The sequence below is a fragment of the Fusarium phalaenopsidis genome (genome assembly GCF_050370095.1).
Source record: "Fusarium phalaenopsidis strain FUZ10S chromosome Unknown contig_32366, whole genome shotgun sequence".
Classification (NCBI taxonomy): Eukaryota; Fungi; Ascomycota; class Sordariomycetes; order Hypocreales; family Nectriaceae; genus Fusarium; species Fusarium phalaenopsidis.
Window position 1 is genome coordinate 2,350 of NW_028145384.1, and position 19,019 is coordinate 21,368.

General features: G+C 48.8%; 3 protein-coding genes across 3 annotated transcripts; all 3 read right to left on the minus strand.

The window, feature by feature from the left end:
- Positions 1-6,981: 6,981 nt before the first annotated feature.
- On the minus strand, positions 6,982-8,100 carry LRP88_14498 (uncharacterized protein; the record flags this gene model as incomplete). Its single annotated transcript, XM_083250840.1, has 1 exon — positions 6,982-8,100. The coding sequence occupies one exon, from the start codon at positions 8,098-8,100 to the stop codon at positions 6,982-6,984; it is 1,119 nt and encodes a 372-aa protein (XP_083093389.1).
- An 889-nt stretch (positions 8,101-8,989) lies between these two features.
- On the minus strand, positions 8,990-12,933 carry LRP88_14499 (uncharacterized protein; the record flags this gene model as incomplete). The annotated part of the gene is made up of 4 exons (XM_083250841.1): positions 8,990-9,047; positions 9,290-9,709; positions 9,762-12,534; positions 12,693-12,933. 4 exons carry the CDS (start codon positions 12,931-12,933, stop codon positions 8,990-8,992), a joined length of 3,492 nt encoding a protein of 1,163 aa, XP_083093390.1.
- Positions 12,934-14,234: 1,301 nt separating this feature from the next.
- Positions 14,235-16,911, minus strand: LRP88_14500 (uncharacterized protein; the record flags this gene model as incomplete). The annotated part of the gene is made up of 3 exons (XM_083250842.1): positions 14,235-15,660; positions 16,015-16,183; positions 16,281-16,911. The coding sequence occupies 3 exons, from the start codon at positions 16,909-16,911 to the stop codon at positions 14,235-14,237; spliced, it is 2,226 nt and encodes a 741-aa protein (XP_083093391.1).
- Positions 16,912-19,019: the final 2,108 nt, after the last annotated feature.

Below are 19,019 nucleotides of genomic sequence, written 5' to 3' on the forward strand. Positions count from 1 at the left end.
ATGCAGTCGCGCTGCCTATCTTACTGACTTGTCTTTGAGCCCCTCTTCATTAATGTCGTCGAGAGTGGAGAAATTGCCCGCCCTAGATTATCGACGGGCCCACCAAATAAACCTACCCTAAGCTAAAAGCAATCCTAGCATCATCGTGGATCTTAAGACCCTAGCCATCTTTTTCATTAACTACTCACTAACCTCGATACCTTTTTAGTAGTGCACTTATGTTGATCTAAATGACCAAATGAAGGATCATTAGATTTACTGCGTCTCAACCCCTAGTCATAAGATTATTCGATACAATCCTCAAACCCCTCCATATTACCGTCGTCATCATCTGTTATCTCCTCGATGTCATCATTAACGCCATCTAATACATTATTCTCACCCTTCGTTGTTGCTTTAAAATCTCCCACGAGCTCTAGCGCCTTCTCTAATCTTTCTCCCGCTAGCATTCCATACTTCTCATCCTCCTCTCTCACGCGATCCATGGCCTCCTGCTCCCTCCGATCCAGTTCAGCCCGCTGCTTTGCTATTACCGCTCGAGTCTTCTCTAGCCGTAACTGTAAAAACTGCTTATTCTGCCTGAGCTCCGCGAGTGCCGACTCAGCATTCGACCGTAGCTGAGATATCGCATTCGCATATACTGTATTCCCTAGAGCTCCGGCAAGGTCTTCCGCATCAGCGAGAAACCGTTCCAATCCGATCGAGCTTGTACGTAGCCGATGAACAGCTGTGTGTCTAATGTTTGCAATCGAATGCAACAGTTCTTTCAAGGGCTTGCGGGTGCTGTCCCGTTCCACCGCCAACCCCTCACGCTTCAAGAGTTCCGTCCATTTGTTGAGTTCTACCGATTCGGGACAATCCCAGCCACGCTTTCGCATAATATCTGGCAGAACTCGAGCCCCAAACTCGTAACAAACAAGTTCCAGAGTCTTTTGCAGTTTTTCCATAAGCAGATGTTCCTTGGGAAACGGTAGATAAACCGGGAACAACGATGAACTGTTGACCTGGCTGTCCGTAACGTTATTCTCCGTGTCTGATCACACATCATTAGACTGCTGTAGCTTATATCAGCCATTGTTGGACCTTACCACGTAAGCCAACTGTGGTTCCCCCAATCTAGTACTTCCTGATCGTCAGCCCATTCAGCTTGAATAATATCATCAAGCGCCGCCTCCTCGCTCCTGGTAGCTTCTGCCTCTAGCATATCCCTCGCTGTGGTCTGAGCCACGGATGGTTCGAATAGATCCGGGAAACGACGACAGGCGATTAATGTTGATTCATAGACCCCATCAGAGAGAAGCTTCAGCACGGCCTGAAGTATGGCTTCAGCGCCGTATTGGGTCACGTATTGCCGGACCAAAACGTTCTTCTTCGAAGAGCTCTCGATAGATCTTCGTACCGGCGCAAGTTTTCGGAATTTAGCTTTTGGACCCACGAATATATCCTTTGTCGCTTGATAGATGGCCCGATCGTCCAGTTGAGTAATCACTGCTGAGTCCATATTGGAAAAACTGGGAAAGAGAAAAGCAAGTTATAATGGATAACGATCAAAATTCATGAGGATGAGGGCGATGCTAGTGGATTCCTAGGAAAACAAAGTCTAGCTTGAATCCTTGGTGATGGTGCGGGGGTAGAATCGTGTTGACAAAGCGGATTTGAGCCTGAGACCAATCAGTTACATAAACCGATGCATGACGAGATCCTACGCGGCGAGACGCCCTACAGACTGGCATAAACCCACAATCAATGGTCAGAAGCTTTATCCAAGCTAACGGATGGTAAGTAGTAGATGTGAATGAAGGCTTATGCATAAATCTCATGTAGCTATGATATTATTATCCTAAACGCGTGACCCGTTCTTTGCACGGGACTTTAGGGTCGAGAGCAAGTAATATTGGCATATGCTGATAGACTAAGGTTGTAGACCATATGCGTGCCCCAGTATAACTGCTCCATAACCCTACTGGTAATAGAGCGTAGCTGAATCACCGCTTCCGCCTACTACCACATACCGCTCGCCGACCTTCCATTCCCATATTGACGATATGTGTTCTGATAGTATTGACGTCGGGACTAATGAAAAGGGTGTTGATGCTGGATGATGAAGGGCCGCGACTCGCGCGAGTCAGGAACGAGATAGCTGAGCACCAATGCACTCCCCGGCTGGGTGTGTCATGTCGAGACTCTTCGCTTGATGGTTGGAGAGTCAGGTCACGGCAAATGCTGCATAGATGCCTTGGTGCCTGAGTATTGAATCAGGCTCTGCGGGCCAGCAAACTCTGTCCGTCTATCCAATCAACCTTACGCCTTTTTTTCTCCCAGGCCAACAGGGCACCTGCTGACCGTAGAGCCGCCTACTCCTCTTTACAGTGCGGGCAGATATTTTGCAAGCCAGAGAACACTATCCTCCGCAAACCAAAAGTGATAAAGAAAGCTGTTCGGCGACACCGTCTCACTGTTTCTTATTTCTTCGAAGAAGACCTCGCTCGAATCTTGCGATGCTTGCTCAAAGAAGGCGTGTTCGAATCGAAACGTAGAGCTCAGTCCATCTACTCAAAGCTCTTTCCACCGCCTGCGGTGCATCAAGAAAATGGAGCAGGTATCTAAGCTATCTTCTGTGCCTAGCCAAGGCATTTCAATCATAGAGGAACAAAGACTATGTCTGCGCAGGCAAGTTAATCTAGGTATAATTCACGCCAAGGACCTGGTTCTAAGTAATTCATCAGGCTCTATATTACCGGCAAGTATTCAGACATCGATATTATATCAAGCAACAAGCTATACAAAGCCCACCGCACGGTCGTGTGTTCCTGGTCTTCCGTTATAAGTCTATCTTGCGAATTCAACGAAGCAAAGCTTATGAGGGCCAGGCCAGAACCAAGCGAACCCGGCAGCGGCACTACCAAATCTTCATTTAATTTTGGAGATGCCGACCCCCAGGCGGTAGACTGCATGGTACAGTTCTTCTATCTATGGGACTATAAAGTCGCCCCCCTGCTTCAGGCGGCAATATCAACCATGGCGTATTCTATAAGGAGGACGCCGACGACTCACCTGCCGCAGACGATGTAACCATTCCCGAGGGTCCGCTACTGACCCTCCACTCCAAGGTCTTTACGCTTGCACACATATATGACATCCCTCGTCTCAGAACGTTGTCTGTCAAGAAATTCCAGGCAGTAGCTCGGTTGGAGTGGAGGTCTAGTTGTTTGTTGGATGCGGCACGGGAGGCATACACTGCTACCCCATCTGCCGTCTCAGAAATGCGAGGGGCTATCGTAAAGACATTCTGCGAGCATCGGCAGCTACTTGACGAGGGCCACATCAAGGAGTTTCTGCTAGAAATGCCTCACCTAACTTTGGATATACTACTGTACATAAACAAGCCTCCGCCACCATTAGGGTTCCCCAAGGCACGTAGCCGCAACAGTGCGAGTCGACAGTTGATCCTTCTCACTGAAAACCAGTAGTATAGTTGAACGATGGTGTTTGGATTGCCTGTTATGTTTCTTTATTTAATCGTGTCATACTTCGTTCAACATAACGTCGAATAGCAAAGACCGCGAACATCGCGACTTGTTAGACACTTCCTCCTTACCCTGCACTGGCATGGGCTAAAGAATGCTAACTAGCACGAACGTAAGTAGTCATCTTAAAACAAAGGCTCGACGAATCTCACGGCGTTGGCGTTACCAAAGCGAGCAGGCATGCCTCTGCGCACTGAGCATACAATGCGTTGCACCAAAGGAAGCTTGTTCCCATCGTGTATGGCCCGGTAGCGAGGCAAGCCATGAGAGCGCCAGCGCACCCGGCCTCACAAGCAGCTAGTGAGACAGGTCCTGCAATAACAACTGGTGCGAGAAGGAAGAACGGGCGCATTGCGGACTGTGATCGATTAAGTTAGAGCGCAGAACGACCAGCAGACATATAGGGCAGAGTCGATTGATGTTCTGATATCGTTATCGAAACTTACTGGTTCTAGGTATTACCGTAAAATGGCGGTGTTATGAGCGGCTCGCGTTAAGCCTGTATGGATAATAGAGGAGTGCACTGAGTTGAGTCCGTGGTAGTTGACGCTCTCTGATATACCCAGTCGGAAACAGCCAGCAGAGGGCGTCATTATATAGAGCTTCTTGTTGCTTTGGTATCGTATCTGACCACGAGAAGACTGCCTCGATCATCCATTTAGTGGCTTGGTATCCTTGCTGCCATACAGCGCAGATGGTCAGCTTGGCTATGCTCCAACTTGATAATGGCCAATCATGAAGGCAGCACCTAAGCCCGAACACAGAACAATGTCAGGCTCTGAGCACTCAAGTGCCCAGCCAGCCAGTGGTAGACAAGTTCCAGTGGGTCCTTTTTTCGGACTAATGCATTCGAGTTTTGTATGTAGCCAGTCATCCGAGCTGCATCGCTAGCGAGGTGTGGTGTGTGGCAATGGGTAGTATAGGTGGCGCCTTCTCGTTGGTAGCATTTGTCTTCCTGTCGCGAATGATCTAGCCACTGAATCACATCGAGCAGGGCCTCAGCATTTACGCCACCAATCGCATGTGAATGGCCTGGAAAAACCGCAGATCCATTGCACGGGTGAATAACAGATCATGTGAAGCTTGACCCTTACGGACCAACAATCTATATAGTGACCTATGGGGCTCACTTAGATCTATGTTACTAGCCCCAGCTCAGAATCATATAGCTACGATCTTATTCCACTACCCACCCTATCGATTACATTTGCAGCGTTAGCTATCGAGCGCTTTGCCAGACCGTTCAATTCATACCATCTCGAACATGGCCTATCAGCAATACCATGATAATGACTGGAAAAGGATGCGGCCTATCATCGAGGATCTTCTCTATTCGGAAGCAAAAACATATGATCAGACGGCCTCGATTCTCAAGGGCCACTATGGATTCAGAGTCAGGTATGCTATAAGCGTCGCATCACATCACATGATAGCATCTGATAAGGAAATAGACCAAGCTGGATCCGAGATAGAGTTACTCGGAAGTGGGGGGGTGGAAAGAACTTCACAAAGAAGCGCACCAAGCATTATCTCGAATCAGATGCCTACGAGACACCCAGCCTAGACTTATCATCTGGAACTAGGATGATGAGATCCGCGATCCGACACAACCTCAGGGTATCCGCTTCTCACCTCCACTGCTTGGCAATCATTCGTGACCAATACCTGACCCCGTCTCCTCTGGATTCCCACAAGCAAGTGCTCTTCTCTTCTGTTTCAACCTATGTAACCGGAGCCTTCGACAACCAAGAATGGAAGACCGAGACATTTTCCAACGGTATTATAGATGATTTCGAGCAATGGACGTTTGACAACCCTCCCGGCGTCTTCAAGACGTTCGCATTTCTAATTTGCGCGACTCTGTGCTGCCAGCTAGGGATGCATGTTGGGGCCCAGCTTCTGCTGGAGTCCGGACTTAAAGAACTTCCGACCTATCTCAACGCTTATTCACCCGAAGCTCTTCTAACCCTTATTGTTTTGTTGGGGTTTTTCAGTGATCGCATGCCTACAGAGCGCAAGAAGCTTCTGGATTACTGCATCTCTACGGTCGAAGAGGCTAATCCTTTGGGAGTTGTACTTCGTCGTATACGTGACGCAGAGCACGCAGAGCACGCAGAGCATCAAAGCCCGGATAGCGACTTTCGGGCAAGCTTGCTTCATAACGTCGCGACCATATTCTGCAACAAATTGAGAGATCGACTAGGGCCCGATAAACTTGGTTATGCCATCTTGCAACCCTTGCACGTTACTGGAGAGAAAGAAGATTTCGAAAGCCTCGCATGGGACGACCCTGGATTAGTCCAGAAAAAAGATCAGAAGTTTTTCAACTCTGACCTAAACATCAAACGCTTTATCGTCCTGGCTGTTGAGAGATTCGGTGTGCGAGAACTCCTCCAGATTGAGGATACACTGAAGCGGCAGAGAAGTCTAGCAGAAACCAACAAAGACCTTGAGATGATAGACCGTTATCTGACGTCTCTTCAGCGGCCAATCCAGAGGATAGGGTTTCGGGACTGTTTCGATGACGAGGAGCTATTTAGGAAATACTGGAAGCGAACAACTGGCGACTGGGAGTCGAAGCAGGAACCCCTGTGCCCTAACCATATTATGGATATGTTGCAAGGTATTGGCAGGTTCGAGCTCTGGGGAGATACGACCGAAGTAATGATGATTAGAAAACACCTAGATCATGTCTTCTTGGCTCTAGCAACGGACCTAGGAAAGCGCTATAGGATGGTTGAAGGTGCAAGTCTCTATGGAGTATTGCAGGAAAGCTGAGATAATAGCTCGTGGGGTATATTATACCTCAATTTCAATGATATTTCTACTCAAGTCCACCCCCAGGCCCACATAGATCCACGGCACTCTACCTTGAGTCCATCGCCGTCAAGACCATCTAGTAAAGTGTTGTTTTGCTGATCCCTAAGGCTCGTCATTGCTAACCAGTTAATTAATTAAGCCTCGCAGGACGCATAGATAGTCAATTCTAGGGGTAAAGGTAAGAGGGATAATAGTAATAAAGGCTTAAGGACTATGATGGGCACGCATAGACACTTACCCCCAGGTTTGAAGGGATTCCAAGACCAGCAGGATGCAAGGTCTCTAGAGTCGCGCCGGATGCTGTGTATAGAATTCACTTAAGCGGCGATGTTCTTCGCCGAATTTAGTAGCCAAAACCGCGGCACTCAGACTTATTATATTATTCTTCTTCTTAAGGCAATAACTAGTTAGGCCTTAGATACCTTTGATTACTAGAGCGCTAGGATAGGAGAATAATAGATCTATAAATTATTTCCCCTCTACCACCCTGATTAGGTAGTGCTTAGTTTACGCCCAACAATCATAAACCCTAGGCCGTTTATCCCCTCATACCTACCCTATCGCATTAGCTAACATTCGCAACCTATATATCGCCGTCCTCTGCTTCCCCCAAGATGCTTCTTCGTGTGTTCAGCTATGTGTGCCACCACGGACCGCCACGCATCCGTCGAATATACCGGCCCGCCATCACCGGGTGGTCCATCTGGCCTAGAACCCCCTCGTCGTTGATCCATTCGATACTCACCATATTCAGCCTGCTCTGCACCTCCATCATCCACCCTGATTCTTCCGGCCAGGTCGAGAAGGCATCGTCGAGCACAATGACCTTGCTGTAGTGCACTATCGCTCGCAGCCGTTCCCCGAGGTCGATATCCATCGGCATCGGGTTCTTGTGGAACCGCCCTCGGCTGATAAAGTCCCTATCGCCATCATCCCCCGACACCACCGATCGGGCGAGGACCGCAATCCACCACACGAGCGGGTTGTTCCGCGGCGTCGACTTAGGCTTCCTCAACGCCTTCATAAGCAGCAGCTGGATCGGTGCCCAGACGCCCTCGAACCCTCCCTTCTCCCGCCTCCGCGCTATCGCCTTGAGATCCACCTGCCAGACCTCTTGCTCGATATCTAGAATGTCGTCGATCTGGCTCTCCGTCAACCGCATACCCATCTCCTCCAGCGTGCCCTCGTCTTGCGAATGACAGATGAACCCCACCAGGCTCGTCCAGATGGACTGGTATCGTCGTCGCCGACTGAGGTCGCAGACGGCCGCGAGGCTCTCAAACGCACCTCGACCCTCATCTTCCCCGCTCTCATCCATGCTGTTCAATGCGGCCCGCGCCGCCCGTGGCCATCGCTCCGTCATGGCCTCTATCCCGTCCAGCCCGTTCCAGAAGGCCGACTGGATGATCATGCGCCTCTGACGATCCTGGACAAATCTGCGTCTCTGCTCTCTCGCATCCTCGCCGCCACTCCTGAACTGCACAACCTTGCGGTTCGGTGCCAGCGCTGCATCCGGCGTGGGGCTCGTCGCCGATAGGTATCCGATCCAGTTTCTCTTGATCCTTTTCCAGACTTCATCGTCCTCTGCCTCCCCTGGGCGGAGGAAGTTCATCTCCTGGAGCCATCCCTCGCAGGCTGCGCGGTCTGTATCTGATAGCCGTGCCATGCGGTGCGGAGCCTCGTTGTGCTCTGTTGGTAGATCTGGCTGTGTGGACCGCTCAAGCGCGATCGTGTAGAGTTCTGTAGCCGTCATGACTGGATATGCCGGATGTATGCGTTGGCCGTGAGTGTAATTCTGCTGTAATGTTAAGGTAATTGGTATTTGCCGTGAAAAAGGAAATTTGTGAAGAACTATTGAGAACCTTGCTCTCTCCCTCTGACTACTGCAGGTTATGGTTCTATATCACGTGACCTTTGAGATTATGCTACCTACCCTGCTGCTGCTACCTATCCTCAAGCTTGGCTGTTGCCATGTAATATGGAGGCCGCTAGTTTTCGGTCTTATTACTGGACGATCATGAGTCGATCGAGCCAGCCGAAGCAGTTAAGCCACTTGAAGTCCTCACTTAAGAGATGTCAAGGCAATAGAATGATTGTTCTACACTGAGAAGTTCTGGCAATTTATAAAATGGCCTCGTAGTGATGGTAATTCAAGTGCAGCATGCTTTTGAAGAATTTGTTTACTTGTAACCCTGTCTTAGCTACCTATCATTAATAATAGCCGAGCATCTATCTACCCATTCTTCCTTATTACTCTTGAATACACTGCCAATAAAACTCCTCGGCTCCTTCATGAGAAATATTAGGTCGTTACGTAATTTGAAGAGCTCGTCTTTAGGCGTGAGACGTGACTCGCAGTTGCGTGGGCTATCCCGATTGCCCTTGACTTTAATCCAACCCAGTTCTCGAAGCATTCGGTTGTTGACCCCTTTGTGCTCTACGGTTACAGACGGTTAGGTAATCAGTCATCCTATTTCGTCGACGTTGAACGGGACCGTGGATATGACTCACCGATTTTCTTCGTCATCTCAGACACCCGCAGCACTGAATCACGGTCTTTGTCCCATGGAAATGCCTCCGGCCGCAGGAACCAGAGCATTCTCGTCACCATGTTGGCTGCTAGAAGAGCCGGGTCCCTTCTCCTAGTCGTCACGTTGAAGGCCTTTGTATTGGGCCGAACCTCGGGGGTTGCACTCGACGCTGTGATGGTTAACGTGAGCATGAGCATAAGATCACATAATGGATCCTCGAGGCATTCTGTCAGACAGCAGTACGCCACACAGTAGTGGGATAGTACGCCCTGATCTCCTTTCGCGAATAGCCGACGTATCTCGGTGAAGCCTCTTTCCACAATATCTGGGATCTGCTTGAACGGTATCTTACAGCCTAGATCGATTCGTGGTCGGATCCTCGCTCGCTTGACGCCAACCGAATCGACCGACCTACGAGCCTCCGCCTCGAGCGCCCGCCTCTTGAGGCTGTCGGGCCGAGCCGCGAGGACAGTGGCGGATGCAGCTGCTCCGACGAGTTGTACTACCTGCTGATGCGTCAATCTCCGGCGATGAGAGCCAGGTACCCACTCGATACTCGCAGATACCATAGCAGCTGCGATACCCGAGACCCACTGGGCCCTCGTTGCAAAGACGCCTCTGGTGTGTTGGATGGCGGCCCGGAGGATAGAAGGCCATGTCGAATGTGTCGGTGCGATAGACTCAACTCCTGGGTGACCCTTCCTGCCGCCCTCCATCAGAGCAACGAACATCTCTTCTGCAAAGTCGCGTCTCGTCTTTAGCACCATCCTCGATTCATCTGTCGGACGGTCATCGAACTTGAGTACTTGCGCTGATAGTTTTTCGAAATTTCTGTGATGATGTCAGGAACGCTGGGGAAGCTAAAGAGACTCCTGGCACGTACGATGTTTTGAAGGGACTGTCTTGCGCCTCCCAGGCCTCTAACGCAATCATCGCCCGAGCACTCTCCTCGTTACCCGTGTCGGCATCACCATGCGATCCAACGCCGTCCCTACCGCCACTACGGATACCACGGTTCAAGCCACGACGAACTTGGCGCGCGATAAAAGCGGCCGTCTCTGGTACCCATAGATCTCGGAACACCTCGTGGAGAAATGTCGTCATCCTGTCCATCCCGTCTATCGATCGACCCCCAAGTTCAGCAAACCACAATTGACTGTGTCGGTTGGATGCCACCGTTCTATCGTAGTGATACTCTAGCGAGGCAACGTGCATCAGAACGGGCCGTCCGTTGCTCAACTGTGGCCATCCCACAAGGTTGACGAGTCCTCGCCCTTCTCGGATGTCCAGCATTCGCGGCGATATGAATGGCCATCCGCATGTTCTTAGACTATCAATCGTACCGAGAAGCCTCATAACTTTGGTAGGGAGCACCCTCGGGTCCCCGGTGAAGCAAAAGTTGCCCAGTCGATCGAGCGCAGCGACACCCTCGGAGAGAGCCATGCCCAGTCCTTTCGACCCAGCCTCGCGGAAGCGGCGGTCCATTTCTGCTATGGCTGCCTCCATAACCTTGGCGAAAGCCACCATGACTCCTGGGAAGATATCAGGAGAGAAACGCCGGAGGATACCTGCATAAAGCTGTTTCTCTTTGAGGAAGAGTCGCATGAGCTGGAAGATGGGCTGTAGTACGCTACTGAAGTTTCGACGACGGCGCACGAGTCGTGGAGCATCGATGGAAATAACCTGCTCGAATCGGAACGCAAACTCATTCGCCTGCATGGCTGCCTCAACCCTTTGTCTCTCCCGCGCAAAAGGTGTCGATGCGCCAGGGTTGTCAGGTGTGAGTCGCCCCCGCACCTGGGCCAGTAGCCGCTGTTGCTTGTCCTTGAGCCGCGCCGTGCGCTGAGCCTCCGTCGAGGGGATGGTGAGAGCAGCTGTGGCGAGACCGTGGCTGGCTAGCAGGTCGTGAGGCCCATGACGGATAGACCGTTTCAGGTTGGAATAGCCCTGGAAGAAGCCGAACGAAAGCACGTCGGCACCCTGGTTCTGGTGGCTCATGTTCTCCTTCATGACAGTAAACAGGTCACTATCCAGGAAGGCAGGTGGACGATCCGATGTGAAATTGCCGTACGCTGGGTGGAAGCCGAGTGGGTAGAAGGTATAGTTGCTCCCGTAAAACTCCCCAGCCACCCGGTTACGGTCGGCAAGTAAACATACAGGAGGACCTGGTCTTCCTTCTGCATCGGGATGCTTGTTTGCTGCAGTGCAATGAACGTCAACAGCCAGGGCATAGGAGACGTGGCTGATGTTGTCGAGGTTATACTTCGCCTCAAGGGCCTCACGCAACCGCATCAGGCCAGGACTATACAACGCATCATGTTCTCTCTGGTCCTCCGTTGCTGGTACAGATGCTGATGATGGAGGTAGACTGGGTGGCGAGACGTCTGGCGCTTGCCTTGGACGGACGTCGCCACTACCGTCAGTATCTGGGCTCAACGGCTGCTGCTGGGAGTTGTCTTGCCCATCGTATTGATGCTCCTGATCATCTTGTAGCTGAGTCCCGTTATGTTGGCCCACATCAGTGTTCTCGGATTCGTTCATCCATTCAAGGAACCTCCGCTCCCGCTCTTCATCACCATCACCATTGTTGTCGTCGTCACCATTGTGCCTGTTCGCGTCGGCTTCGCCGTCAACAATACCTCGATAATCCGTATCGATTCGCCCTGGACTGAGGCTAGGTGGTATTTGAGAAGCAACATCATCGTCCGCCCTCTCCGACACGAACAGGCTATCGTTGTCTTCCACTTCGACGGTTGGTTGATCATCGTATAGCTCGTCGAGCTCATCCTCTCGTTCCTCCCCTCTAATTCGCTCCCATCCTTGCTGTGTCGCCGGCAAACTATTGTTTTCTCCATCATCATCACCGTCGTCGGTCTCGTTGGACTCGTCGTCCAGACCGTCGAGATAGGCTGGCCTGATGACTGTCTCTTCTTCGAGGTTCGCTATGCCTTCGTTGACTTCTATGTTGATGTTGGCGCCATAGTCGTACGCGTGGAAGGCGGGCTGATGATCGGTCCAGAAAGGGTCGTCTTCTACGGAGAACCTTTCGAGGAACTCCGTCCAGCCATCCATGAATAGTGTCTGGAATATGACCCACTTGTCAAAGGCAATCATCTGCGTCTCCTTGCCTCCGAGGGCCCACCTCGGCTCAACACCTTCACCAAGGAGCTCACCTTGAAGGAAGATGTCCTTGATGTACGATGCGAGTAACAGAGCACGGCCCTGTACGAGGGCAGTCCTCGTATGTGTTGTATCGTGTCGTCGGCGGGGGTGGTTGGTCCCAGCAGCTCTCTGGCTTGGATGCATGACGATGAACCAAGCTTCTCGAGTGGCGCCGGTGGCAATGCGGAAGGTACGGCCGCTCAGGTCGAAATCGACGCCCTGCACATGCTTTGCGACATATGGGGCACTCCAGTGGCGAAAGGATATTGTGATATTGTCAAAGAAGTGGCTAGACCGGCAGATCGGCCGACGCGGTAGACCGACGATGCTAACGAAATCGAGCCGAAATACGGGGTAATAATCGTCGTCCTCGCTCGCCGCCTTTGACCCTGTCTTCTTGCTCCCATAGTCCAATACAACTCGGCGCTGGAGGAGGTCAAGAGCACGTGTCCCGTCGAAGGCTTCGTCGTTCGTCTCGTCGATGAGCTCGTCAGCTAACACGACATGTCAGTCAGGACACCCCAGACAATTTGAAAAAACTAGCAGCGCGTTCTGGCTCAGGTTCTAGGTGGGGAAGAGCGTAGGAAGGGAAAGGAAAGGACTGAAATAAGTCACTGCTCCTACACGCTCTTCGAACAATGCTGTGCCATACCATACATCCAGGAATCACCGGCGCGACGGTCTACCCTCCAGCCTCTTTGAAACTGGTCTGTAGCGTCTTCTGTGCTGACTGCACTCCCTTGGATGCTCGCGGGCTCCTCGAGATAATGTTCATCGGCCGAGAACGGCGATATAAGCTCTCGCGCCTCTTCTTGGTCCTCGCCGTCATCAATGTCAGGACCATCAGAGCGAACATCGAATTCGATTTCTTCTGGAAGCCCTAAGCACGACATGGTAGGCTTCTCAGCGTCCGTCACAACGGTTATGTTGACCAACGAGAGGTGACCCTGATGCTCAGAGGATGCTGACTGGTGACGAAAAGGATATGAATTAACATGAAGGGTACGGGGGGGAATGACAATACTGAGGAATACACACTACTTGTTTCTGTCAGGAATATTCCATCATCGTCACCTGCGAAACTGCTCGCTGATTTATAGGATTCGGCTACTGTGCAAACTGGTACGGCTAGACGCGAGACGCGTCGCTCTGCCTCGTGCTGTCGTGGTCGCAACTGAAGCTCTTTACCAAAGGGACCGCGTCTTCAGTAAGGTTCGAAAGGAGAGCAGCTACCGTACCTACCGCCAGCTTTACCCCGAACACATCCATAAACAACCCGGGCCGGCATACCCAGGGTTAGGTGTCCGAGCGCGCGTGTGGCTGATGTCAAAACCTGAAATATACAGCGCTATCTCATGCATCTTCTTCGAATTATCACACGGAATGACATCAAATCCCTCGTGATGCCCTTATGCAAAGGGTTAGGGCGAAACCCGCGGGAAATGAGGTGGCTTGCTCGTCACAGGCACTATGAAACTCTGCAAGCTTATCACAGTTTAAAACAACAAGGGTACTCTACCCCCAGTCCAGTTCTTTCCGGCCTATCCGCATCTTTTTCCCTGTGTTTTCAACCTTTACCAGTGTCTGACTAGCCATCAGTTCCAGCAGGAGCGTACAAGTGGTCGCGATAGGAACGATTTTGGCCTAGCCTAGCTGTATCAATAACTTCTCACGGGTTAAAAACAATACATTTGGTCAAAAATTATGGCTTTTATTATCATTACTATTATTTTAATTACTGCTGCTTATTGTTTATTTATTGCTGTGCGACTGCCGATGGTTCGCCGGATTGAATCGTATATCTTTTGGTATAGGGTATGGCTCGCTCGTCGTTCCCAGCTGCCGCCCCGCCTGCCCTGCGGAAGGATCAACGCTTACTTCCGGACGTCGCTACAGGCCCATCCATCCAGGATGATCTCTTTTGTGGCTGCGAGCTAAGGGCTTGTTCCTGGTGACGCTGGCGTTGTCGTCTCGCCCTAGTCATCTGGGATTGGCTAGGGCTTGGCCGCCCGTTCGGTAACGTTGTCCTGGTTGCTGGTGATTGGTGGATCCAGCCGTTCCCAACATCTCCCTTTGGTAGTTTCTGCAACGGACGGCCGACTTCAGCTGCAATGTAAGACTTCTGAGGAGGTGGCTGATAACCGTGATCCGCGGCATTCCTTGCATGTGTTCCGTCTTGGTGGCGGGGGGCTTCTCAGTGCCGTCTCCTGGGCTGGAGGCAATCCAGCGAACGGCGGCAACGAAGGTGGCTGCTGTTGAGGATGTCTTGATGGCTGGCGCTGTTGCCGCCGCTGCTGCCGCTGCTGCATTCGGAGTAATAGGTCTTCTTCCATGGCCATTGTGCGCCCGCTGTCACGCTGTGCCCTGTCTGCCGTGTTGATCGGAACAAACCTTTGCGAAGATGGGGGCTCGATGATACGGCACCCTGTTGTTGACGGAGCACTTCATTCGGGACGTGGCTGATACGCTCGTCTGGCAAGTGCCGCTGCTGTTGCTGCTGATCATCGTGTTCGGAAATTGCAGTGGCGGACGTCATTCCTGCCAGGATCCTCTCGTACCCCTGGTATGCCGCCTGGATCGCTTGGAGTGCTTCGCCTGACCAAGGATTTCCTTCGTCAGACTCGTTGCTTTCCACTGCTTTGCGGCATCGATCGGAAGCCCATGCGAGGACAGCATGATCGATATAGGCACCAAGTTCGCTCGAGGCGTACACGCCTCTCAATGCAGGATTCTCCTTCACCTCGGGAATATTTCCCAGCTGACTACAGATAGCTCGTGTGATGGCCGAAGCCGGTGGTCTGTGGCGCATCTCAGTCTGCGGCTGGTGAATCGCGTCATCCGCGCCGATGCGTTCAGGGATCGAATCCTCCCACACCGGACGAAATGCAGGACCAACAGCGTGTTGGACGATGTGAAATAAGCCCATCCAGAGATCGCCGGTGCTGAAGCGTTCTGCATATTGCTCATAATGTTCTTCTGGCATCAAGTCGAGATAGTGTTTCGTCGAGGGATCCCTGAACTCGGTCATATGGCTGCGGACGTAGTCGAGGACCTGCCTTTCCAGGGTCCGTGAACGCAGGTCGAGCCAGGACGCGACATCGTCGGCGCCATCGACATCGTCGTCTTCTCTGAGCCGAGTCCACCAATCGTCTCCATAAGCAGTCGCCTTGAGACTTTTGATCGCAGGCACCAGGTCTTCTCGTCGTAAAGGCTTGTTGTTCTCGTGAAGACCGATGATATCAGCGGGTTGGGTGTTGACCCAGCGCACTACATGGTCCATGACCTGTGCCATGACCTCGCCTTCCTCCTTTTTGATCCGCAATAAAGGCTGCACATCCGGAAAACGAAGAGTAAGGTTCTGTTGAAGATGGCGGCAAAGACTGTCATAGGCTTCCTTGTCAAGCGAGGTCAGAAATCCGGTTCGCCGTGTTGCCTTTGTGCTCGGTTTGCCAGTGGAAGGAACCGATGGAGTGGAGTTGCTATCGCCGCTGCTACTGTCCTCCTTGGGATAAAAGACTTGGTATACATCTGCAGCATCATAGGTGTCGTTTTTGAGACTGCAGGCGAGCATGGTCCAGTCTGAAATCTGAATGGACTCAGAGGCGGAGGCAGGAAGTGCCCTTAAAGTTTCGAGTATCTGATAGAACGTATCGAACCAATACTGCTCGTGCAGGACGATGGTACACCCAAGTTAGCCACATATTATTCTAGGCAAGGCTTGATCCGAGACTGTCTGGGGTGGGAGAGGTGAATGAATAAATGGTAGGTCCATCACGGATGTCAAGGGTGAGTTACTCACATCGTCCAATCTGTACCCTGCGATCTGATACCATTTTGAAATGTTGAATGTGGTTCTCCCCAGAGAGGTTCGACACCAGCGGGTAATGCGAGGTCTCCACCGCTCGCTTCTCCACAGCGTGACGAGACGGCTGATGGGAAAGCGAGCTTCACTTGTCAGGCACAGGATATCCAACATCCTTTTCTCGATACCCTTCTTGTTGACATTTTTCTCGGCAGAAAATAGAGTGGGGTCCCGGTCAAAGGCGGAGGCGAGCTGTAACCAGATCTGACCATGTGTATCGGGCAGGGTGAGATCGCGACGGTTGACACGAAGCTTGATGTCAAGTTCGACTGGTAGAGTGTCTGTGTATAAGGATGAGTATTGTTTGTTATGTATGTATAAGTAGTATATCAGGTAGAGAAGATCTGCGGATTGGGGGTGATTGAAGAGGGGTCACACCTTTGTCGTAAAATTCGCAAATCCACCACAAATCGCTCGAATCAGAATCCGTCTGTTTCACGTAGTCTTTCAGAGCCTCGATGCGATGCTGGCCGGCCATGAGCTCAGGTTTCTCGTCGCCGTTGAAGTCGGCCCAGTTTTTGAAGGATAGCACATGCTGACGTCGGTCTTGGGCAGTGCTCTGATCAGCGTCTGGGATGGCGTCGATCATTTTTTGAACGGCGGCAGCACTGCAGGAGACCTGGACGTAGTGCTGCTCGGCTCGACGTGCGAGGCCGCCATTCTGGAAAGAGCGACAAAGATGGGCGACGTGATTGCGGTCGAGGGGCCTGTTGTTGCCACGAGACCAGGCGGAATGGAGGAGATGGATGGGCAGCTCAGCGACGGCGAGGCGGTAGGGCTCCGCCTGTTTCCTCAGGGAATCGACCTCGGTGAAGGAAGGTGGAGGAGGCTTTGGTGACTTGGCGGGCTTAGGTGGTGATGATGGGGTATCGTCGGGGACGGGAAGTAGGGAGGGAGAGGTGGATAGACGGGGTTCACGGGAAGGGTGGGTAGGGGTAGTTTTCAGCCGTTTGGAGGGCCGGGGATCGGGGTTGGATTTGGGAGGTAGAGGGCGACCAATTTTGATCATTGTTTGTGATGATTGATTGATGATTATTATTATTGGGATTTATTGTTTGTGATTTATTTTATTTGATGTGGGATGTGGAATTGTAAAAGGGTAAGAAGCAACAGGTGGGAAGAGATGAGGGTTCGGGTTATTATATTGAATGGGAGTGTTAAGGTACAGGGGGTGGGGAAGGTGACTAATTAAAAGAAAGGAAGACGGGAGACGGGAGACGGGAGACGGGAGACTTCTGGGCTGCTAGTCAAGAATTAGATGTCGTCAAGAAGTGGCCAAAGGAGCATAGATGGTAGTCAGGGAGAACGAATGAGAAAGGTGGAGGAGAGATGGAGGCTTAGAGGTTTGAGGAGGGGAGGGTGCGCACGGACACCTAAACCCAGGTTTAGGTGGGGAGGGCGTCCAAAAATGGCAAGTTTACTGGTAGGCTTCTAAAATATTAGGGGCTCGTGGTATGGATAGCCCAAAGACGCATAACTTTTAACCCTAACCGGGACCGGTTCGGGGTGATCTTTGACTGCAATCTTATTTCTCTCCCACCCCCCCCCACCCTTTAATTTTAAATAATTATTTTTTTTTTTCTCTTAACTTATATTTTTTACTCCTTTAACCCCTAAAACCCTCTTACCTTTTTTTTAAATTACCTTTCCCTTATAATTAATCTTTCTTAATTACCTTTTACTCCTTTTTATCTTTTAACCTTAACTTTATATACCTTACTTTTCTTTTTTCTTTTATTAAACTTATTTACTCTTACTTATATATTTTATTATTTACCTTTTTTCTTTATTTTAATAATAATAATTCTTTTTTTTTTCTTTTAATTAATATATATTATAACCCTTATTTATCTTTTTATTTATTATTTCTTTTTTTTTTTTTTATTTCTTTTTTTTTTAATCTTTTTTATTATTATTATTATTATTTATATTTTTTATTTTTATTATATTCCTTAATTTTATTTATTTATTTTTTTTTTTTTTTTTTTTTATCTTTAATTTATTCTTTTCTTATAATCTCTTCTTTCTCTTTTCCTCTTTATTTATCTTAAATTTACTTTTTTTTTTTTTTCTTAATTACTTCCTTTTTTTTTATTCTCTCTCCCTTAATCTTACTTTTTATTTTTTTTTTTCTTTACTTATATCTTTCTTTCTTATTCTTTTAACTCTTATTCTTATCTTTATTTTATCTTTTATTACTCTATTAATCTTAATAATATATAATCTCTTTTATTTTTATATTTTTTTTAATAAAAATAATTAAACCTTTTTATTTATTCTTATTTATTTATTTCTATTTTATAACCCTTTAATTTCTACTTATATATATCTATACTTTTATATTTCTTACCTTCTTAATTATTTCTTTTTTTTTATCTCTTATTTCTTTTTTAATCTTAACTTTTTTTAATTTCATTTCCCTTTCTATCTTTTTTATTTTTTCTTTATTTTTATTTTTAAATTAACCCTATTTATTACCCCTAACCTTTACTATAACTACTTAACCCTAACCCTAATCTTAATTACTACCCCTACCCTTTACTATAACTACTTAACCCTAACCCTTAACTTAATTACTTCCCCTAACCTTTACTATAACTAACCCTAACTCTTAACTTAACCTTTTATTTTACTACCCTTATATACTTCTTACCTTAATACTTAACTTAATTATATTACCTTTATTATTTACCCTCCTCTCTAATACTACTTATAATTATTTTTCCTTTTTTTTCTTTTTTTTTTTTTTTTTCTTTTATTACTCTTACTTTCTATACCTATTTACTCTTATATTCTTTTTAAACCTTATTCTCCCTATATTAATTACTACTTACCCTTTTAATATTTATTAACCCCCCTTTATATTCTTTTTCTTTTTTTATCGCTTTTAACTCCTTTTTTAACTTAAACCTTCCTTAATATATTTACCCTCTTATTTTATTCCTATATCTTATTAAATATATAAATATCTCCTCTTACTTTTCCTAATACTTTTTAACTTTATTTATATAATCTTTTTTCTTTTAATTTTATTTACTTTTTTAATTATTTTAATTACTATCCTTCTTATCTTAACTTAATGCGACTATAAAATGCCTATAAACTGCTTTATCTTAT